We start from the raw sequence: 21,265 nt of genomic DNA, 5'->3' as shown, positions 1-21,265 counted from the left end.
ATCATTTAATCTGCGTCTCTCACAATGAAGGGTTCCATCCTCCTCGCCGCCGCCGCCGCCGCCGGTGCGAGCGCCTCTGCCCATCGTCATGCCCACCGCATGTTTGCCAAGCGGGTAACCGACGCCGATATCTGCGTGCCTAGCTGCACCACCGTCTGGACCACCATCTACGGCGAGGCGACTCGTATGTTGTACTTCGCATCCTGTTTTTAGCTTCAGTTCTTTTTGCTGACAATGGACAATCAGTCGTCCCCAATCCTCCCTCGCCTCCCGAGACCAGCAGCATCCCTCCTCCCCCTCCTCCGTCTCCTGTTCCCGAGGCTCCCACCTCCACCTACACGCCTCCCGTCGACCTGCCGACCGACACTCCGGAGATCTGTCCGACTCCCGGCGAGTACACTTTCCCGGCCACCACCATCACCGTCTCCGAGACCACCACCGTGTGCGCCCCCGACACCACCCAGCTCCCGGAGGGCACTCACACCTATGGCGGTGTCACCACCGAAGTGGAGCACGAGACCACCATCGTCGTTCCCTACCCCACCGAGCAGACCAACAACGGCGTCGTCACCAGCGTGATCGAGACCACGACCTACGTCTGCCCCGAGGCTGGTACCTACACCATTGCCCCGACCACCACCGTTGTCGTCGAGGAGACCGTCGTCGTCTTCCCCACCATCACCACCGTCGTTCCCGGCACCTACACCCGTCCGGCTGTTACCACCACCGTCACCGAGACCAACGTCGTTGTCATTTGCCCCTGGACCAGCGAGGAGCCCGCCCCCCCGGCTCCCACCGCCCAGGTCCATGAGCCTGCCCCTGAGCCTGAGCCCACTTATGCTCCCGAGCCCGAGCCTGAGCCTACCCCTGAGCCCCAGCCCGAGCCCGAGCAGCCTGGCATTGGCGGTGGCGAAGGCGACCACTGGGCCATCACCTACACTCCCTACAGCGAGGATGCCTCTGGTTCTTGCAAGACCGCTGCCCAGGTCGATGCCGACATCAAGCGCATCAGCGAGTCCGGCTTCAACGTTGTCCGCATCTACTCCACCGACTGCGACACCCTCGAGAACGTCGGCGGTGCCGTCGAGAAGTACGGTCTCCAGCTCATCATTGGCATCTTCGTCAAGGACACCTGCAACCCCCAGGCGCAGGATATCAAGGACCAGGTGGATGCCATCCGCAACTGGGCCAAGTGGCAGTATGTCCAGCTCGTCGTCGTCGGCAACGAGTGCATCTTCCAGGGCCGCTGCAATGCCGCCAGCCTGAGGGAGCTCATCGTTTCCGTCAAGGGCACCCTCGGCGCCGCCGGCTACAATGGTCCTTACACCACCGCCGAGACCCTCAACGTCTGGGAGCAGCCCGAGGTCGCCTCCGCCCTCTGCTCCGTCATTGACATTGTCGGCGGTCAGATCCACCCCTACTTCAACGCCGATGTCGCCCCCAGCGAGGCCGGCGCTTTCGTCAAGAACCAGCTCGACATCCTCGAGAACGACATTTGCGGCCCCAAGCCCGCCCTGAACCTCGAGTGCGGCTGGCCCACTGGTGGTAACCCCAACGGCAAGGCCAGGCCCGGCCTGCAGGAGCAGCGCCAGGCCATCAGCTCCATCCGCGAGGCCGTCGGCGAGAAGACCGTCTTCTTCTCGTTCCACAACGACCAGTGGAAGGACCCCGGCGCTTGCGGCTGCGAGCAGTACTGGGGCTGCGGCGATCTCTTCTAAGAAGACTTGGTCCACGCTTGCCCTGTCCACAGAGCTGTCTCCCGTTGTCGAGGTGACCCGACGTCCTCCCCCGTGTACAGCATGACGCGAGTCACCGGTTCTATAGTTCTTGTAGCTTGAATGTACATGAAGCAGTTTCCTCACCTTGGCTTGACTTCTTTCATACTCTTGCATCGCTTTCTCACCTTTGCCTAAGCCGACCTCTTTGTTTGATTCATCTTACGTCTTGTCTGTCATCAATCAAGTGCAAGGCATGTCATTGTCGTCCTTTGCCGTTGTATCTAGCAGCATGCAGTCTCATCATTCTGTCAATACCTAGTGGGTAGTAATTATATTGTATTATGCGTTGAGCCCGATATAAACGCTAGCTTGGTCCCTGGAAACTCACTGTCATTTGTTCCGTGTCATTGATAGCTTCCTCTAAACACCAATCCAGTCCAGCCATGCAATTATCTAAATTGCGTCGGGAATACGAGCGTATATCAGCTCCATAACGTATTGGTATTTACGTTGTCCAACTGTGGCCACTCGTCTGAAAAGTGCCTTCTTGACACGGGCGAGAAGTGTTTAGGACACTAGCGATCGCCATCCTGCGTCCACTACCTCTGCCCATACTCTTGCCAGCCACGACCTTACAATATGAGAGACGGACGCTTTGGATTCCGTGCTTATACCATCTTAACCTGCATTACCTAGTTTTAATGTCGGACTGCATCTCTTCTTCTCACCAAGGGAGCGTCTACCGTAGCTAACAGACAAGCAACTTCCAAACAGCACATCACGGTGAGCAACCATCAGTCTACTGTATATTCTCAGCCACCCTCTCCCAGTTTCCTTGGCCACGTCGCGCCTAAGCTGCAAGAGATGATCTTTTGCAGGGGCCGCGGCTACTTCGCACCGAGCGAACGCACGATCCATGGGCAGAGTATACTGGTCTATGCCGCAATTCATCCATGGTAGCTGTCCCGAGCTAGACTCCTATTTACAGTCCCTGCCCATACCATGATATATCCTAGCTATTCTAGCCCTCCACCTCTCGCATTCGGCTGTCAGATAAACCCTCGTCCGTCATAGTTGAACGCCATGAACGCTCCTCCCAAAAGACATACAACGACGGAAAATGGATATAAACGCACTCCGGTCCACCGGGCATGCCTTCTTGCTAATAATGTCTTCGTTGTCTCGTGATTTCCCCAATGTGCCTATATATAAAAAATAACTCCTAGATCCACGCACCGAAAAGTACTCCAAATAGTCTACGGGGACGATCCAGCCCTCGTCGCGATGTTTGAAGAAAAGAAAGAACCGGAAAAGAAGGCCATGAAGCCGACGCTAGAAATGACGTGGCTAGGAGACAATGCGCCGCCTCTGAGTCCCAGCTCAAGAGCCCATGCCACAAGAAGAACACCATACATCCTCTCTGCCAGGCGGCCCCCATGCCTGCACAACCCGGGTATCATAAAAGTCTGCATCAGAACGGCTCCATGTCGTCAAGGTATACCCGGTCCCTTGGATGCTGCGCGTCCCCGAACCGGGAGGACTCAGCGCGGTACCCCGCCATGGACCAAGACTGGTCATACTCCTGCCGCCTCGCCCACCAAGGAGCAGCCACGGAGGTCAAGTCATCGCGCGCGTTCGACTTGGACCCCAGGTTACAGCGTTCGAGCTGAATGACCCCGCCGCGCGAGGGATCCATGCAAAGGACGTTGAGGTCCTGTCCCGCATTGGTAAAGGCGACCCCGCCAATCTCGCCGAACAGGTCAAAAGTCTGCTTGGCGCGGAAGGTCTGCGCATTGATAATGTTGACGTAGTCGGCCTCCTCCGCGGCCACGAGAACCGGCGGTCCGCTGCCAATGGGCGAGAACCGGAGGCTGCGCGCGCCGGCCATCTCGCACCGGACGGTGGTCAGAGGGGTGCCCACGCCGCGGGAGTCGGTCCACCGCCGCGCGTCCCATATCTTGACCGCCTTGTCCTGGGCGGCCGTGGCCACCGTCCAGCCGTTCCCTGACCAGGCGCAGGCGAACCCGAAATCCCGGTGCCCGCCGAGCTCCTGCAGGATCTCGCCCGTGTCTGCGGCGGCGATCAGGACGTTGTTGCTGTCGCCGACGAGGACGCGGAGGCGGCGGTCCGTGGATAGAGCGGAGCAGTTGAGGGGGAACGCGTATGCCGTCTCCAGGAGGAACTTCTCCGTCTCGACATCCATGATGCGAAAGCCCCGGTCGTTGGAGGCGAAAGCCACCAATGGGCTGTCGGACGTCCGCGACTCGTTGATCTGCAGGTGGTTTGTGATGGCGCTGCTGTTCGTGGTGATCTGCCCGTCCACAAACTTCTTGTCCTGCGAGTAGGCGCTGCGCATGCAGTACTCGCCGTTAAAAGTGCCGGCGACAACCACACCGCATTTGGCGTCAAGCGTCGATACTAGGCCGTTGACCATGTCACCGAGATCCATGGCCACCTCGGTCTGACCGGAAAGCAGGTTGATTCTGTGGATCGCCTTCAGCCCGGGATAGAAGGCATGGCTCCGACCCGTGCAAGCCAGCACGTTGCGCAGTTGGAAATGCGCGAGATGGGTGTTCTGGCGGATGTCCATACGGCGAAACTTGAAGTAATTTTCTGAGCTCCGAATCGCCCAGCCAGCCAGGTGCTAACCGAAGTGGAAGAACAAGTCAGACATGACTACTTCAGACCAGACGAGAAAATGAAAGAAAAGAAAGAAAGAAAGCGCTCACGTGGTAATCATCCGAGCCGCTCCGGTTGGTGTAGTTCTTGTACGTCAAAAGCCGCCGCTCGCGAGCGTCGAGCCGAGAGATACCCATGCTGGCCCAGTCTAAGCCCTGAAAGTCATGCTCATCGCCGCGCAGCTGTGGCAGTTGCACTCTGATGCACCGCTTGGAAAGCTGCTCGTTCACCCGAGGAAGCCATGGCGCCTTCATCCTCCCGACCGCTCTAAGGCGAGCCGCGGTAGCGGCCCAGAACCTGAGGAACGGTGCAAGGCCCGGGTTATCAGGAGCAAGCGCATTGGGGTGCGGATTGCCGAATGAAATGGGCGGCCCCATATCCCCCCAAAAATCATCATTGCCGCCACCCTGGAGTGGTGGGATCGGTTCGTCCAATGGTTGGATAGGGACATAAAACCCGCCTTGGGGTAGGTCGCCATGGTTCCCTGCGGCGGCTCCGGCCTGTGGAGGAATCCAGGCGTGATGGATCTGATACTGAGCGTAAACAGCAGGAGAATCGACTATCACATCGTTGTCATTGCCTCCTGCGACGTCCGAGGGCAAGGGAGAGACGCCGAGGTTGCTATGGGGTAGGATATCATTAGGATAGAGCGTATGGTTGCTGAAAGCAGCCCCAGCCGGGGAACTGACGGAGTGAATGGGCGAGGACGGGGGATGCGGCGATGCGGTGAAAGTGTGAGTGGCCTGAAGGTGGTGGGAGAGCGGGACGCCCCCATTCTCGCCATCGCTCATCTCTTCGTCGGAATTCATGTCGAGCTTCTTGGTATTCGGGGTGACGGCACTGGCGGGAGCGTGCTAGGAGAGAGAGAAAATCCCTCAATGTAAGCGCAACCCAGAGAGCTGCTGATCGGAAATGCGGTCAGCGATGGCGTTACTATTGTCGATACCGTTGTCTTCGCGTCGCCGTGTCGTCTTCGTCGCCGCCGTCCAAACGAGCCGCTAGCAGCGTGGTTTTTGAAGTTTTTGAAGTTTTTGAAGTATGGATGCGAGTGTGAGGAGGTAGAGGCACAAGTCGGATGTTCGGCTGGGATGATCGCGGTAGTCGCTAACGGTGACGCCCGTGTGTTGGTGGGCATATGTAGAGAGACCGGTGGTGCGGGAGGAGAACCCAAAAGTCTGGGTGATGGGTCGGATTATGAGCAAGTTGGGAAGAGCGAAAGGAGTTGGTAGCTTGGTGAATCGGCCGAGAAGATGTCGCAATCTCCGTCACCTCCAGTCGAACAAGCGGGCTGGAGCGAGAAGCACCATTGGGTTTTTTGCCAGCGCTCTTCCCAAGGGGAAATTATGTGTTGTTGGTGGCTCAACCGTGGTGGGATGGGCAGAAGAGTCGAGGCCAGAGGGGGACGGGGGTCGTCGGTCGGCCGTGGCTTGGCGCGAGACAGGTTGACGTTGGTACTTGGTTGGTTTTTGGATAGCAAGCGAGGGTGTCGGTCGGTCGGGTGAGGTGAGGCTTGGACCGCGAAATTTGAACCACACGGCCGGGACAACCGGTGTGATGGGATATTCGACGGGTTCAGAGAACCCCGTTCCCCATGCGCTCAGTGGGACGGACTACCCTCTTCCTCTGCTCTACACACGTTGGTAGATCACGGCACAATGGGAGAAATGTAGCGACTGCAGAGTGGTGAGCTGGCGGCTGATGGAAGCCGGTTCGAAAAGCAACTCGAAGCTGGTGATCGGGGGCTGATGCCTAAGGTGACAGTCCGACAGACGGCATAGGTTTGGTTCATGGGGTGGGTGTATGCAGTGGGGGAACCGTTGAAAGTAATAATGCGAAGCAAAGATGTGTCCACCACAGAATCAAACGTCAGCTATGATCCTGGTCCGAGTCCTGGATCCTGATCGCTGGTGTAGATAGTGGTGGTTAGGAGGAAAAGAGATGAAAGAAGCGGCTGTGGTCTTCGTGGCGACCAGAAGGAGAGATGACATGGGCACATGGGCATCATGGGGCACGGAACAAGACTAACCTCGATTAGGATTAGGCGCATCCATTTCGGGAACCAGCAATTCCCCTTCTTCCTTCCCCACTGTAGCCTACGGGTATACCTACGTTGTAGTGGCACGGCCTACCCCATAATCGTGGCTAGTGGCTGGAAATGAGTGTCAGCCACGCGATGGATCCACATCGTATCAGAGTTCACCCAGCGTTAGCTTTACTTAGTACAATGTACCGTGTTCTTTGTGTACGGGTACAATCTTGGTACCGTTTCACTCCGCATATCCACAGAGCAGCGGGAGGCCAGGTACTTCAATTCAGTCCACTCTGGGGAAAGAATTGCCGACAACTTCGTTTCCTGTTTCCTGCCTGATACAACCTAAACGGCTTATACGGAGTAGTCTCCTTTGAGCTCGGAAGTCGTTGTCCCTTATTCGTCCCAAGCCATGACTAACAACACGTTTGCTGGGTAATGCGACAGCAGATCCACCAAAGAAATCACAATCCGCGAAGTATGTACACTACCTAATTACAGACCACGCCGACCCAGTTACCATGGCCCGGCTACCTGCATCAGGAACCACGGACCACGGAATGTTCAGAGACAAATAAGACAAAGATTCTCACTTTACCACAAGTTACATCCGAGTCTCCCAGTGCCAACCCCGGCCTTCTACCGTAGAAGGGTAGAACATAGGACAAGGTGTTTGTATTAGAGACAATTCGCTCGAGTCACATATAAGTGGAAACTTGAATGCAGCGAGGTACGAATATACGAATATACGATGATTAGCCGAACGCTACCCGCAGTATATATATATAAAAACAGGGAACTTGATATTCAAGCCCTCGTGTGCAAAACGCCGTCGCTCTGCCACTGAGCGACTCCTGGGAGACATGATCGTCCAGTGCTTCCCCGACAGGGTATTCGAGAACCCAAAACTAAACCCATGCACAGAATAACAGCAGCCATGGGACACGACCGTTGCCAATTCCAACCGCCCAAACTGATTACCCCCTGAAGCGGATCGCCATTGAAAAACCGGACCGACACGTCCCCGTGGTCAAGTTGTATGAATGTATATATGTGGGCGCGTCTCAAAGCCCGACAATGAATTAGTGTTGTATGACGCATACTCGCTGCCTCGCTGCTCCTCAATGCCTCTTCACGCATCCGAGTAGTAGCCGTCTTCATACTGTTGGCCCTGTGGCTGTTGCATCGACCAGCTCCTCCCTCCGCCCACCACGTTCTCCTTGGAGCCCCAGTAGTTGCTCTTGGTGCGCCGATCCCTTTCAAACTCGGCCCACCGCTTCATCGTAATCTTGCTGCTGTCGAACTCGCCCTCGGCCTCGGGTCCCCTCTTCTTCGATTCGCCCGCCGTCTTGCGAGTGTCACCCCACGAAAAGTCATCAAACTTCCAGAACGCATACGTCGGCAAAACAAAGTTCCAAATAGGTAGTGACACGAGGTAGATGAGCATCCAGACAAGGTACGACCATGAGTGCGCCGTTACCACGATCAAGACAGCGGGGAGACCGAGAATGAGCGCCAAAAGAATGAGCGGGATGATCTGAGGTGGCGAGTTGATGATGGAAATAATGACTAGAGAGGGTGGCTGGTTAGACACGTCTCATTACGACACAAAAGAATACCAAGAACCGAAGAACACAGGAACATACCAATATAGAATGTAAAGGCAATGGCCGCCGGAAGAACCAATGTGCCCATCAGCTCGACGAAAACGATAAACTGCATGCTGAAGCAAAAGGTGCCGCACAAGTCGCGAACGAGCACGAGCTCCATCAGATTGTGAATCGTCGAGTTGATCCAACGCCGCCTCTGGGACAGCAAGACCATGAACGTGTCGGGGACGGTGGTCTTGCAGACGGCCTGCGGCACAAACACCTGCTTCCGTTTGGGGAACGTCCGCAGCATCAGCGTGCTCAGGAACCGGTCCTCGCCGAGCAGCAAGAGGTTCTTCTTGTGGAGCGTGTCGACGACGTTTTCCGAGTAGTGCTCCACAATGTCCGGGTTGGCCAGGATCGGGACCCAGTAGTCCTGCGCGCCCTTGGGCGCCTTGATCCGGTACATGCAGAAGCAGCCGGGCAGACACGTGACACCGCCAAAGACCGACTCGAACGACTTGGCCAGGTGGTGCGAGATGAAGTACTCAAACACCTGAATGGCCGAAACCCAGCTGTCCCGCTTGTTGGCAATCTTGGTCTCGCCGCAGAGCCCCATGATCTCGGGATCCTTGACCATGGCCGACATCATGTGCGTCAAGCTGTCGGGGAAGACCTTCGTGTCGGCGTCGACCATGAGAACCGTCTCGTAAAAATCCGGCGATATCCCCGTCACCTTCCACAGACCGTTGAACATTTCGTACTCGAGCTCCGTCATGCGCTCGTCAAACATGACCTTCTGGAGGAACGACATGAGGATGATCTGGCTGTCACGCTTACCGCGGTTGCCGGGTTTCGACTTGTGCGCCTCGTCGGGCGTGCCGCACTTGACCACCGTCAACATGGGGACGCGCTGCTGCTTGTCGACCGGAATCGCCGACTTGGCGCCGTAGTCGTAGAATCCCGCGTAAATCTTGGCCATGTTGTGTCGCTTCGAGCCGCTAGCCACGGCAACGTACGAGTAAGGCTGCACCTCCTCGGGGAGCAGCGTCTGGTCTTTCATCATGCCCAAGACGTAGTCCGGCGTCGAGGCCCTCTCGCCCTTGCCCTTGATGATGCCATCGCAGATAACGACAATGACCTTGTGGCTGTTGGGGTAATCGGTCATGGCGATCGAGTCGAGCGTGGTGCGGATGCCGAGTTCGCCCTCCGAGTAGGCGGTGACGAGGCAGATGGCGTGAGCGAGCGGGAAACCGTGGGGCATCCAGTCCGCAGGCGGCTGAGGGACCACGGCCTCGTGGATGAAGCCGGCCGGGCCGGGTCCGTCGCTGGGGCTGGCGTTGCTGGCGTAAGGGTCCGAGCGGAGGAAGCTGCTGCGGCTGTCATTGCCCTGGCGGTACATCGAGTTGGGGTGGAGGAGATGGGACCCGCCGCCCGAGCTGGACATGGTAGTCGGTACGCGCCTGGCGGAAGGACTGACTCGTTCGGCACCGTAGACGGCCGAGAAGCGGGACGTCGTAGGTAGGAACGAGCTGGCACGCTTGCTGCTGCGATCCGAGCCGCCGACACTGCTGCTGATGTCACCCGTGATCCTGGGGGGCGGCTGGTAAATGTCGTTGGACCAGTCCTCGATCTGCTGATTCCGCTTCCGCTTGTCGCTGGACTGGGACGTCTTGGCGGCGGCGTAATTGCGGCTGATGAACCACTGGAAGATGAGGGCCAGGACGAAGCGCGATACGACGACGGACAGAATGAGAGCCAAAAAGACGTAAAGCACCACCTTGGACGCAATGCAGCCAACGGTATCCGTGTCGACAGACCCGACCCTGATGATCTCTTCGAAGCATTCGGCAATCTGCTTGTCGCCGGACGATTGAAACGAACGGGTGACGTCACGGCCTCGGATGGCCTGGTTGATCGGGGCGTTGGTGTCCCGAAGCTCCATGAAACGATCGGGGATGGTGACCTGGCTAGAGTTGAACCAGTTGAGGAGGTTGAGATCAAGCACGCTGCCCGAGTATACAATCAGGTTCCGGGAGCTGTTCCTCACGTCGTCCCAGGTGAAGTAAACGTCTGCGGACTTGCGCATACCCAGGTAAAAGGCGTCGCGGGCGTTTTTTGTGGTGTGGCAGGCGTAGCCGAGATAGTACGGAATGGTCAGGTTGGGCTGGGTCGAGCCGTCCTGGTTGAAGGTATTGCAAGGGAAATACCAGGCCAGGTCGCCATCCTCGTTGGTGGGCACGTCGGATCCTTCGGCGCGGTTAATGAGGCCCTTGCACCGGCCGTTGACGTTCTGGAAGAGGAAGCTGCCGTCCTTGCCCCGGTTATCCATATGGGGCAAATCGAAGAGGAGGTTGGCGCCGGTGTTCCGGTTGATGGCGGGGATGCCCTCGGCGGGCGGGTGGCGGGATTTGGTCAGGTCGTAGGCCACGCCGTGGAAGATCATGTAGCCGTCGGTCACCTCGTTGATCCTCATTCTCTCCGGGGGCGCCCCGCACACGACAGCAGTGAAACCAAAGGTGATGAAACCAACGCAACCCATGATCATGAGGATAATGCTGATCAGGCCCATCTTCTCCCTCCACGCCCGCTGTTCGGCTTTGGAACGCTTCCCGAAGCATTTGAGAAGGAAGTCGGGAAACCAAAAGGTGACGATGGCGCAGTAGACGTTCCAGAAGCTGGGGGGTCGGATCTGCTCTTCCTGAGACCGCTTCTTCGACTTGACGATCTTGCCGGTCTTTTGGCGGGACACGCGCTTCGTGTTCGTGCGGGGCCGCCGCTTCTCCTGCTCCGGGCTGTCACGCCTGGTGCGCCGCGGCGGAGACACGTCGGAGTGGTCGTCGAGAGTGTGGGTCCGGCTGCCCCCGGACGCGTCGGTGGTCGCCGCCTCGATATCCTCGACAATGGGGTCATTTCCGGTGGATGAAGGGACGGTATTCATATTAGCGGCATGTTTCCTGTAGTAGTAGTTGGGGTGGTCCTTGTCGATGCGATTTCGCTCCGGCCTGATGAGACTTCTCTTCCTCTGGAAGGGCTGGTCGTGGGTCGAAGGCAGGGGTTCGCCGGTGGGGGATAGGGGCATGTTCTCTGTGTTTCCATTAGGAGCCGCGATCGTTTCTGCGAAGGAGGTCGCAGACTGCCCACGTTGATGATGAGAAGGACGAGCTTCTACAGGGAAGTAATCCCCCGTCTCAATGTCTACCGGGCGACTACGTCGCGACGGTGACTGTCGGTATCCATTGCGATCGTACGACGGGCTCGCCCCAGGTCTCTCGGGAAGGGACATGGTCCTGGAAGGATAGGGTTAGCTTCATGATGGATTCTGTGAACAAGAGGGAAAAGCGGTAGCATGACAGCCACGGTAGCGCATTCGGAAGGATGGGTGACAGGGGGAAGACGGCGCATTTGACAACCTTTTGGGGACAAAGGTGCGGTGCTAGGACACGCAGTGAGTAGGGAATAGGAACCGGGAGATGTCGAATTTTCGGTTCGAGAACTGCTATGTTGGCAGGGTGTTACATGGAGCATGAGGAAAATCCGAAACGGGACGAGAGAAAGAGAGTGGGATCAATTTGGGAGAAAAAAAGCGACTCGAGAAACTGAGTGTTGACGGGGCGTGTGGTGTATGGAGAGTGTTATGTGTGTTATGATTGCCAAGTAATTAAAGTCGAGAAATGACACTCACTAAAATGTTTGGGATGGGGCCCGAGGAAGGGAGGACCTGAACGAAATTCCCAAAGGGCAGGATCAACGGCGGGCTCTCCCTGTTATTGGGCGGGGTAAGATCAGGTTCCTTGGGAGACAAGTGTACGTTGTAGGTATTCGTAAGTCGTAATCGTAGGTACTTTGCAGGTACACTACCTTGGCAGGACCGACTTTTTAGCGTCTTGCTGATCCAAGTTCTCCAGTTCCCTTTGGGACGGACCGTAATGGGAAAAAAAGGGGCAAAGAGGTGCTGGTTCGCAACGCAGTCATTCAACTCTCTACAGCACCGCTGAATTATCTGGTGGCTCTGGGTGCCCAGCTACCGAGAGTGGTAGGTGCGACAGTTTTCTCAAACAGCCGTTGTCCGCAGAACCGAAGATGTGCAGTCTCCAATGGTTTCAAGTCGTATCTGGATTCCGACGTTGACGAACGCTTCGAGATATTCCCGCCAGCCCTGTTAGGCAGGTATACCACTGTATTTTGTTGGCAGCACAATACAACCCAACGTTTTTTGGGGGATCCGTAGCCCAATGCTCCGGTCGAGTCGTACGTAGGGATAGGTTATCGTCGGTCAAGAGGGAACGGTCGGAATCGTGACGTGAGAGGCTACACGAGGCGTCGTCCGACCGAAGTCGAGTCGTTTGTGTCAGCGACACAAATTAACCCAAAAGCGAGGGGAGGTTGTGGTCGGATCAAAAACTCGAACAAGCCCAGCGTGGTAGCGAGATGGCGAAGCGAAAGAGGCTCGCTGTATACTTGTACACCGATGATGGAGGCGCCGCCTATCGTTCCTCTTGGTCGTTTTTTGAAACGAAGAAAATTGGGTGAATGGATATGAAACGATTGATCTCGACGTAGCGGAAAACGAATGTGTGAAGCCGGGCAGGCCCGAAGTAAGGAAAAAAAGTGAAAAAGAAAGGGGAAGGGAAGGGGAGAGTCGAGAAGGGCTGATGATTTGGAGTCGAGTGTCGAACGAAGAAGAAGGATCAGGCGAGAATACCGTAAGGATAAGGGGCCCTTTTGGGTCTTACCGATAAGTATGGGTACAACGTACGTTGTACAAGTTTGTACTCTGGAACGGGTGACTGTCATTCGACAGGTACTTTTGGTCCGTAGCGATACGATGCATGTCTTTCGGAATAGGTATCTTATACATCTGATCTCTTACCTTTCCACTTTACCCTGATATCTAAATGGCCCTTGGTTTCTGTACTTGGACTCTCGTAGACGGGAATGTGCGTGCTGGAGATGTTTTACAGGAATTGTAGACATTCTTGGTACATCAAAGTAGGTAGGTAGCTTTTGACTCTTTTGTGGTACCTTTACATACAGACATCATGAGACACAGCTTTTATCCCAAGATCTGCGACTATGCCATTATCTTTTGCTAAAATACCCCAGAAAGGAGCGTTGGCATCAAATGGACAGAAATTATCGTCTTGTAATAACTACCTACCTTACCCATGTATCTGTCCCTATAATATCGACATGCAAACTTGCGCGACGACGCTAAACCGGAAGGCGGTGAGAATAGTCTAGACCGGCAGAATTCCGCCTCGCATTCGAAGCTCCGAAGCTCTGCCGGAACAAGCGGTACAGTGATGTACCCGAGCAAATCGTCGAGTGCCATCGAACGAACCATCAACCATTGGTATCACGACAGCCCACAACGCGCACACGCCCCTTACCAACGTCCCTCCCGAGACGCCCGGACTGGCTTCAATTCATTCCAGAACTTCTCCTGTGTCGACCGAGTTTTCCATCCCATGGCCGCAATGGCGGCCCACGCCCCGACTTCAACAGGAGGCTCTTCTCCGACCTCGACCTCCCAAGAAACCAAGCTTGGCGTGCCCTCGCGCAATCCTCTTCCCCTCTCTGCCTCTCAAGAGGCCCAGGTTCGGGACGTTTTCTACGCCCGTGTTCGGCGCTCCTGCGCGGATGAGATCAAAGGTGAGGACCGTCTCCTTTTTGGCTTCCCCGACAGCTTTCCTAGCGTGGTCCTCGTTTTCCGCTTTGTCCAGACACGCAATACACCACGACCTTTTCTTTCCCTTTCCCTTTTTTTCTTCCCTTTCCTTTCTTTTTCCCTTCGGCCTCAGATGATACGATATCGTGACTGACAAGGAAACACTCGCCATCATGTAGCCTTTGCCGAATGCGCCACGAACCGCACCTTCTCGGTCGCCTTTGCCTGCCGCTCGCAGCACCGCGTGATGAACGCGTGTATGAAATCCCACGCCACGCCGGCGGAGCAGGACGCCGCGCGCGAGGAATGGTTCGCCATGCGCCAGGAGCGGCAGCGCGAGCGTGAGCGCAAGGCCCGCAAGAAGCTCAGCCAGGAGGAGTTCCTGCGCGAGTGGTGGGGCCTGCCCGAGAAGGACGAGGAGGTGCGCCGTCGCGAGGAGGAGAAGCTGCGCCAGGGCGAGAAGGTCGGCGGCTGGGCGGCCCGGAACAGACAGCGCTGGGACGAGCCGTCGGCCACGGCGTCGAGCGCAGGTGCGAAGCCAAAGGACCAGGACGCGGGGCCATGATCTTTTGGGGGGGCAGGGAAGGCAGAGGGTCGGCTGGACAGGGACGAAGGCATGTACCATTGGTCTATGTTGTACAGTAGGGATAAATGAGTGGCGGGCTCAAAAGCGATATATGCATATTGCGGCGTTGGGGGTATAACTGGTTTTATTTCGCACTCGGTCTCGAAACAGACACGCCACTTCTACAAAGACATTGATTTCCAGTAGATTACATGTGTATGTCTCTCGGTTTCGGAGGTGGGCTCTCTTGCAAAGTGCTTCTTGGACTGTTCGGAAACAACATGCAAAGTACTGAGTATGTGTCCACATGCTATTCGAAGCAGCCCATCTGCGCTCACCAAGTGAGACCCCCCAATCAAGGTTCAGAACATTATGACCTGTCCATGGAAAATCATTACTGGTACAGTGTTGTCCTGACGAGATGAAGTTATGCGCGAGAATACAACAAAAGCCGCCTTTAGTGAAAGTCTCATAGCCTGGCACGTCCAGAACTCAGCAGTTCGAGCACAGCATCAGCCACCCCCCACGAGAGTTCGTATCCCCTGCCGCCGAGGCCATAGGCGTGTACGATGAGCCGTCCGTCGCCGAGTTCCTCTTTCTCTAACCTCATCCCGCCTTTGCGGGTCGGTCGCCTGCCCACAATGTCACTCAGCACGTGCATTTTACCGCCGCCGGTCTGCAGAATGGGCGGGTACGTAGAGGCCAAGGTGTCCAGGAGCCTGGTGCGGACGTCGGGGGATGGCTCGGAGTGCCAATTATCGGGCTCCTTGGTGCCGCCGATGATGGTGCCTCCGTCAAAATTGCGGGGAATGACAAAAGTCCACGACCCGTCGGCTTTTTGGCGTGTCACTGTCTCTGAGCATTCGTTGGCCACGACGCAAGTTTGTCCTGCGGGGATGTGAGAGGTTAGCGGTGGCCCGGGCGGGAGGGACAGCTCGTTCAGACTTACCTCGAGTAATGAACGAGTTGGGATCACCAAACCCGTGGCCGGAACAGTTCAGGACGACGCGGACAGGATTCGCCAACTCGGGGATAGTAAACGCCTCACGCTCACGGAGCAGTTCACGGCGGACAACCCTCCCACCCCGCCGGACGAAGCGGCGGAGGAGAAACGAGCAGTAGACCATGGGGTTGACGCACCAAGTGCGGTATTCAAAGCCCATTTTTACACGGTCGTCCGGGAACTCGTCCCGCCGGTAGAGGCGAAACTCACGGTAGCCGAGCTCGGCGGCGCGGACCGGGCTCAGGCTCCGGTACTCCGGGCCCGGGTCCTCGAGGTACTCGACCCCTTTCATAAAGGTGATGCCCGCTTCCGGGTGGCGGCGAGCGAGGTCGTCCATGCGGTCGAAGGTGACGAGGGACATGGCATGGTCCCGGGCGGCTAAGGCGTCGTCGATGTCGTCGCGCGGAGGGCAGAAGCGGTTGTGTGCGCCGGCCCATTGTGATGCGTAATTGATCGCTGCGCGGGGGTCGACCGTCTCGGAGGGGGAAGGGAAGTCCTTTGCTATGATGGTCACATGGTGGTCTTTCTCTTGGAGGCGTAGGGCGACGCTTAGTCCGATGACACCGGCTCTGGCCCAGGCTCAGTCGACGTGCAGTTTCGCATGGTTTTGAATACGTACCCTATGACTGCGATGCTGGGGCTGGACATGGTGGGCTCGGATGTTGGATCTAGGGGTATCTATACTTTGGTGTATTCAATTCACGGTCCACCCTTGATGGCAGCTGTGTACTTGCTCCTTGCCAACTTGTTACTTTGATCGCCGAACGAGTTTCTGACCGAGCCAGGCCTTTGTGCGTCGATCGGTCACGATCGGCTTATGGGCCTAACGAGTGCGGCCCGCTAATCGGATACGGAGTTCGAATGAATGGCTCTGCTGATCGATTGAACTCTTTCAATACCAGAGTCCTTATCAGTAGTCTTGTGTCGATAGTCTGTTGACGGTGATGGTGTTGAGTGATCTCAAGTACTCCCAGGGCATTACGACTCGTTTTAATTCACACAACACGAGTATCCCACAACACCTTGTTCAGGTGGTCCTCAAATGCCCATATATTCCCGCCAGCATAATACATGTCAGTTAGTCTTCTGGTCCTTCTCCCACGGCCGCGTCTCTAAGTGACCACAAGCACAAATGAGAGCGGCCAACGAATCCAGGCAAATGCGGAACATAGTCTTCGGAGCCCCATGTGGCCTGACGCTGTACCTATCAATCACGCCAGTAGACACCGATGCAACATTTGATGCTGTTCGTCCAGATGAATGCAGTAGCAGAGTCTCGTGCCATTCCATAGCATTCATCGTAGAACCGCGACATATATTCCACGGCTCAGGGTCTGTGAACATAGTAAAGGTCTCATGGAAATTGGCGTACGAAGTATATTTGGCTTGGTTCGCGTTGACATCTCGATCCGTTCGTTTTCGCCCGCACAAATGGCGTCACATTGAGGAATCGTTGGCCGACCTGGGCAGCTTCCCAAGTACACGTAGATTGACATGTACATCGTAGTACTCCGCAAGTACAATGATCTGATTGACTTGGAAGGTCGAGGAAGGACTGTTGCTACAGAGGGCAGGTACTTCGTAGGCCGGTAGCACCTTCCCTCGGGAAAATATACGTTGTAGAGATGCCTAAGTGCAAAGTATGAAACAAGATGATTACATAAGACTAATTAACTTGCGAGTCCACAATAAATCCAAGACTGCTACTCATCAACTCCTCAATCCTCAATCCTCACATCTCACCCTCTCCCTAATAGTCGACTGACCACCCTTCACATCGTCGTCCATCACACAAATCTTCGCCTAGGCTTATCAGCAGTTGCCAGAGAAATTCGTGCCCACGAGCTTACGGTTCATTCTGTTCATTCACTCGCCCTCCGACGGTATAGTGCCATTGTCCATTGTTCGACCGTCGACCAATACAGACATCACAGAGCCGCGACAGGCTTCACAGATTACAACCTCCTCTCACGACCAGACCAATGGCGTCCCATAGCCACGGCCATGGCCATTCCCTGGTCGTCGAGCTTGACCTTGACCGCCCGCCGTGGCCTTGTCACCTCTGACCTCCCCGTCCTCCACCAACCACCCCCGCGTGTGTGTCTGCCCGCCCCTGGACCAACCTCGCATCTCGGCGGCTAAGATGCGAGGTGATGGGTCTCCTCATTGGCTCCCCTTCCACCCTATTTTCGTCTCGCACACTGGCGCCCCGTCTTCCATCTCACCAATCTCACCACTCACATCCATACATCTCATCCGTTTCCAGCGCTTAAGCATGCCTAGTGCAGCTTGCATCTCTGCGCCGCGCTCCGTCTTGTAGCCCCATTTTGTTTCCATTTGCTTTGCTCGCCCAGTGTACTGCCAAGTATATACTCATTCGTATGGCCATCCATGTCTTCCTGATGAGATTGTCTTCTCCGGGCTTGTTTTCTCTCGTCTTCACTGAGCAGAGCATACTCCTCTCTCGCGACCGTCCTCGACGTGTTGGAGATGCTGGCCTCATTCGAATAAGCCGATCCCTTTTTTTGACTGTTGCCCTGGTATCATGAGCACCTAGTAGTCGGCGTGCCATTGCGAACCTGACATCTCCATCTTGCCATTCTTCTTCCTCCTGCCACGGCCAGTCCAGTCTAGACCGCAAGAACTTGAAGAAGTTTGAGGCCAACCTTTGCTCTTTCGCCTCACCTTACGTCCCCGTCATGTCGACATCACAACAACAACCCGCGGGGTACTCACTCTTCCCTAACCCGAACAGCAGGCCTCCTACGACTTCAAGGCCGCCATCACGAACAAGGAGATCAAGTTCGCGAGAGCGTACGGGCGCATCCGGCTTGGGTGCTGGCCACCATGTTACAGATGCCTCACCTCCGCGCCAGGGCAGGCGAACACCACAACACCGGATGCATTCCTCCATCGATTCCACACGCTCTCCACACGCGCATCAGCAGACCCCACTGGACGAGAGTCAGCCATCTCTGACCAGACGAGATGGGACGCCGGTACAGGTGCAGAAGCCTCCGCCTGCAGCAGACATTCCTCCGCGTTCGGATACCACCACAGCCTTCTCGGAGGCCCAGACTCTCGTGCGCAGTAGCAGCAACAGGTCCAGGAGCTCCATAGCCAAGCTCCCCCTCTACGAAGAGCCGTCTTCCCCGGCCTCCCCCCAGGAGGAAGATGACGATGAGCCCGTGCTGCGGTCCATCTTCCCGCAATACAACCACAACCTCCCGCTGGACCGGCAAGAGTATTACCCCACGCAGACCAGTCCTACGCACATCCCACGTGCCGTCATCAACAGAATCTCCCTCCACCCTGGCGATGATTTCGAGACGGTCACCCCGGCCGCCGCAGGAAGTTCGAGCGTAATGAGCCCGCAGCTCGCCTTTCCGCAGCCCGTCCTACAGCCCCAGAGATGGCCCCCGCGAGGCAACGAGATGCCTCCGCTGCCCACCGAATCCTCCAACGAGCAGCTCAAAGGCCTGTGGAGGGTCGTCAACGGCTGGCGAGCCTCCCCGTCCGATGGCCGCGTCTACTGTCTCAAGCTCTCCCAGGAAAGGGACGCACCCGTCTACACCCTCTCTTCCCGACAGCAACCTTTTTACAACCTCCGTCTCGACCCGACCTCCGCCTCCGCCTATGTTGCGCTTTCCCGCCACGACCCCAGCAAGTCCTACAAAGCCCCACCCCATTCCTCTTCCGCCTCATCCGCCGCCTCTTCCACGAACGGCAAGATCCTCAGCAACGTTATCGGCGGCAAGAACGGCGACGGGAAAGCGACCGAGGGAAAACACTGGCAGGAAGTCCTCACCACCACCCTCGAAGAGGAGTCGCGCCGCCACCGGCCCAACGACGGCCTCGTCGCCCTCCTCTACCCGCACGCCGCATCCCGCGTGGCCCTCGCCCGCCCCGACGACCCCGCCGCCGTCAGCATGGCCGAGGCCGAATGCGCCCGGCTCCTCTGGGACGACGACGCGGCCTCGCACTTTCTCGTGCACCCGGCCCTCGCCGCCCCCTTCCGCGTCACCGTCGACCGGTTCCCCGCCTGGAGCCGCGTCGAGTACACGCTGGAGCACCACGAGAGCCCGCGGCCGCTCGCCCGCCTCACGCGCGACGGCACCGGCGCCGGCTGGCTCGAACTCGACACCACCGTGGCCGCCCACATTGACAGCTTCTTCATCGTCGACGTTGCTGTCGCCGCGCTCCTCCTCGTGGCGGCCGGCGACGAGCGCGGCGCCCACGTCGAGGCCTTCGAGCCGCCGCCCCTCCCGCCCTCGCTTCTCGGGGGCGGGTCCGCGGACGGGACGCGACAGAGCGATGGTAGCAGTACGAGTAGTAGGCGGAGTAGAGGAAGGAAGGCCAAGGCGAAAGGCGGAAAGAAATGGGGTGGCAGGACCAGGGTGGAGGAGATGGAGATGGACCTGGAGAGCCAGGATGGGAGCGGGCTTGCCAAGTTGGAGCAGGTCACCAACGAGACCAGGCGGAAGCTCCCCTGGCCTCTGCGCATTGCGTTCAAGGTGCTGGGTGGTGTGTTCAAGTGTGTCATCTGGTCGCTGACCGTGGCGTTCAAGGCCTTGGGGGCTATAGTCCTTGGGGTGGCGAAGTGTCTCGGCTTGCGGTCAAAATACTGAACGCGAGGAGGCGAGATGTGATGAGACGTGACGAGATGAATTGGGCAACAGGCGGACTAACGAGGACGGAATGGGCGTCAGGGGTTTCGTTTTCTTTCTTTTCTTTTTCTTTCTTGGTCTCCTATTTCTGCTCACTTGGGTCGCGAGTTGGGAAGCGGAGTTCATACCTAGGTTCACCACATATTCTCCAGGGGTATCGCTAAGAGAGCAAGCGCGAGCTGTTCGCTAAACGGAACAGAAAAACAAGGAAAAACAATGAGAATATACGAGAAACAAGTTTTGTCTTTCCCTCCCACTTCACTTCTTCCGTGCCCTGACCATAATCTTCTTTCCTTTCCTCGTGACGCCGCCCGAAGTAGCCGTCTTGGCCATCTTCGCCTTCTGCACCTCCAATTCCCTCTCCGCCTGCGTGAGCACTTTGAGCTTCTTTTCCGCCAACGCAAGCTCCTTCCGTATCCGCTGCAAGTTCTTCGCCTTGCGCGCCAACTCTGCGTCTTCGCTATCCCCCCCCTCCCCCGTCTCCTCGGCACCAGCCCCTTCACCGTCATCGAACCCACCAAACTCCTCCTCTTCCGCCTCCTCCCCGCCTTGTTCTCCGTCTCCCACACCGTCGAGGGTCTCCTCTGCTTTCCCCGCCTCCCCATCGACAAACACAATCTTCTTCGGCCGGGCCACAGACGAAAGAGGCGCCGCGAAATCAAACTCCCCGTCCTCCCCCTCGTCGTCATCTTCGGGTAGCCCGTCGGAAGCGATGATGAGCTGCTCGCGCAACCTCTGCACCTCCTTGACGATGACGCTGCGCATCGTGCGCACGTACCCCACGTCCTGTGTCTTGAGGAGCCGCACCACGTCCATGGAGAGCGCCTTGTTCCCGCGGTCGCCCGCCACGGTGCCGCTCCACCGCTTGCCCTGCGACAGGCGCGAGCCGGGGCCCTGTCGCGAGACCATGCCAAAGTAGAACTCATCCTCGTTGCGGTCGGCGGCTTTGTCGCGGAGGGCTTTGAGGGTTTCTTGCTTCTTTTTGTAGTCTTTTTGGCGGAGTTTCCGGTCCTGTTTGTGGGGTGTTGGGTTAGGCACTGGACCATGTGGATGGAGACGGCGGGGTTGATTGTACGAGGAGAGAAGATGGGATGAGGAGATGATAGAGGTGAAGGGACTGACTGACCTTGTCCTTTTCTAGTAGACCGAGGCGCTGACGATCATGTGGCTGGGCGCGTTCCCTATGGGAGCGCCTTTGGACGGCGTTTCGCATTGAAGACATTGTTCCACGTCTGGCTCCAGGGGCGGCTGTGACTGGAGTATTTGACTAAGAATTCGGGCTGGCTGTTGTGGGTGATCGACCGTTTAGTGGTGATAAAGGCGTTGTTGGTAATGGCTGTGGGT

At 57.0% G+C, this 21,265-nt stretch overlaps 8 protein-coding genes across 8 annotated transcripts; 4 read left to right on the top strand and 4 right to left on the bottom strand.

The window, feature by feature from the left end:
* Positions 1–24: 24 nt before the first annotated feature.
* On the top strand, positions 25–1,718 carry ACRALDRAFT_2026764 (glycoside hydrolase family 17 protein; the record flags this gene model as incomplete). Its single annotated transcript, XM_071020415.1, has 2 exons — positions 25–184; positions 247–1,718. The coding sequence occupies 2 exons, from the start codon at positions 25–27 to the stop codon at positions 1,716–1,718; spliced, it is 1,632 nt and encodes a 543-aa protein (XP_070875781.1).
* A 1,471-nt stretch (positions 1,719–3,189) lies between these two features.
* Positions 3,190–4,774, bottom strand: ACRALDRAFT_2102022 (uncharacterized protein; the record flags this gene model as incomplete). The annotated part of the gene is made up of 2 exons (XM_071023085.1): positions 3,190–4,362; positions 4,448–4,774. 2 exons carry the CDS (start codon positions 4,772–4,774, stop codon positions 3,190–3,192), a joined length of 1,500 nt encoding a protein of 499 aa, XP_070875780.1.
* A 2,784-nt stretch (positions 4,775–7,558) lies between these two features.
* ACRALDRAFT_2026762 (glycosyltransferase family 2 protein) lies at positions 7,559–11,301 on the bottom strand (the record flags this gene model as incomplete). Its single annotated transcript, XM_071020414.1, has 2 exons — positions 7,559–7,995; positions 8,073–11,301. 2 exons carry the CDS (start codon positions 11,299–11,301, stop codon positions 7,559–7,561), a joined length of 3,666 nt encoding a protein of 1,221 aa, XP_070875779.1.
* Positions 11,302–11,330: 29 nt separating this feature from the next.
* ACRALDRAFT_2018416 (uncharacterized protein) lies at positions 11,331–13,111 on the top strand (the record flags this gene model as incomplete). The annotated part of the gene is made up of 15 exons (XM_071019935.1): positions 11,331–11,339; positions 11,381–11,397; positions 11,444–11,463; positions 11,510–11,618; positions 11,649–11,654; positions 11,730–11,820; positions 11,899–12,176; positions 12,211–12,258; positions 12,324–12,365; positions 12,392–12,544; positions 12,579–12,590; positions 12,636–12,685; positions 12,785–12,828; positions 12,948–12,997; positions 13,069–13,111. The coding sequence occupies 15 exons, from the start codon at positions 11,331–11,333 to the stop codon at positions 13,109–13,111; spliced, it is 972 nt and encodes a 323-aa protein (XP_070875778.1).
* A 249-nt stretch (positions 13,112–13,360) lies between these two features.
* On the top strand, positions 13,361–14,560 carry ACRALDRAFT_1075589 (uncharacterized protein). The gene is made up of 2 exons (XM_071018406.1): positions 13,361–13,670; positions 13,866–14,560. Exons 1-2 carry the CDS (start codon positions 13,487–13,489, stop codon positions 14,249–14,251), a joined length of 570 nt encoding a protein of 189 aa, XP_070875777.1. The 5' UTR covers positions 13,361–13,486; the 3' UTR covers positions 14,252–14,560.
* Positions 14,561–14,648: 88 nt separating this feature from the next.
* ACRALDRAFT_1080878 (uncharacterized protein) lies at positions 14,649–15,902 on the bottom strand (the record flags this gene model as incomplete). The annotated part of the gene is made up of 3 exons (XM_071019084.1): positions 14,649–15,139; positions 15,201–15,823; positions 15,874–15,902. 3 exons carry the CDS (start codon positions 15,900–15,902, stop codon positions 14,721–14,723), a joined length of 1,071 nt encoding a protein of 356 aa, XP_070875776.1. The 3' UTR covers positions 14,649–14,720.
* Positions 15,903–17,953: 2,051 nt separating this feature from the next.
* ACRALDRAFT_2102829 (uncharacterized protein) lies at positions 17,954–19,882 on the top strand (the record flags this gene model as incomplete). Its single annotated transcript, XM_071023115.1, has 2 exons — positions 17,954–19,542; positions 19,579–19,882. 2 exons carry the CDS (start codon positions 17,954–17,956, stop codon positions 19,880–19,882), a joined length of 1,893 nt encoding a protein of 630 aa, XP_070875775.1.
* A 297-nt stretch (positions 19,883–20,179) lies between these two features.
* Positions 20,180–21,143, bottom strand: ACRALDRAFT_2026758 (uncharacterized protein; the record flags this gene model as incomplete). Its single annotated transcript, XM_071020413.1, has 2 exons — positions 20,180–20,932; positions 21,048–21,143. The coding sequence occupies 2 exons, from the start codon at positions 21,141–21,143 to the stop codon at positions 20,180–20,182; spliced, it is 849 nt and encodes a 282-aa protein (XP_070875774.1).
* Between the last annotated feature and the right edge of the window lie 122 nt (positions 21,144–21,265).

The sequence above is a fragment of the Sodiomyces alcalophilus genome (genome assembly GCF_042370955.1).
Source record: "Sodiomyces alcalophilus JCM 7366 unplaced genomic scaffold ACRALscaffold_3, whole genome shotgun sequence".
NCBI lineage: Eukaryota > Fungi > Ascomycota > Sordariomycetes > Glomerellales > Plectosphaerellaceae > Sodiomyces > Sodiomyces alcalophilus.
This window is presented reverse-complemented; position numbering and strand designations above follow the sequence as displayed.

Coding starts and splice junctions, on each gene's coding strand:
- ACRALDRAFT_1075589 (XM_071018406.1), top strand. CDS start 13,487: ATGGCCGCAATGGCGGCCCACGCCCCGACTTCAACAGGAGGCTCTTCT. Junction 13,671..13,865: donor CTGCGCGGATGAGATCAAAG/GTGAGGACCGTC, acceptor GCCATCATGTAG/CCTTTGCCGAATGCGCCACG.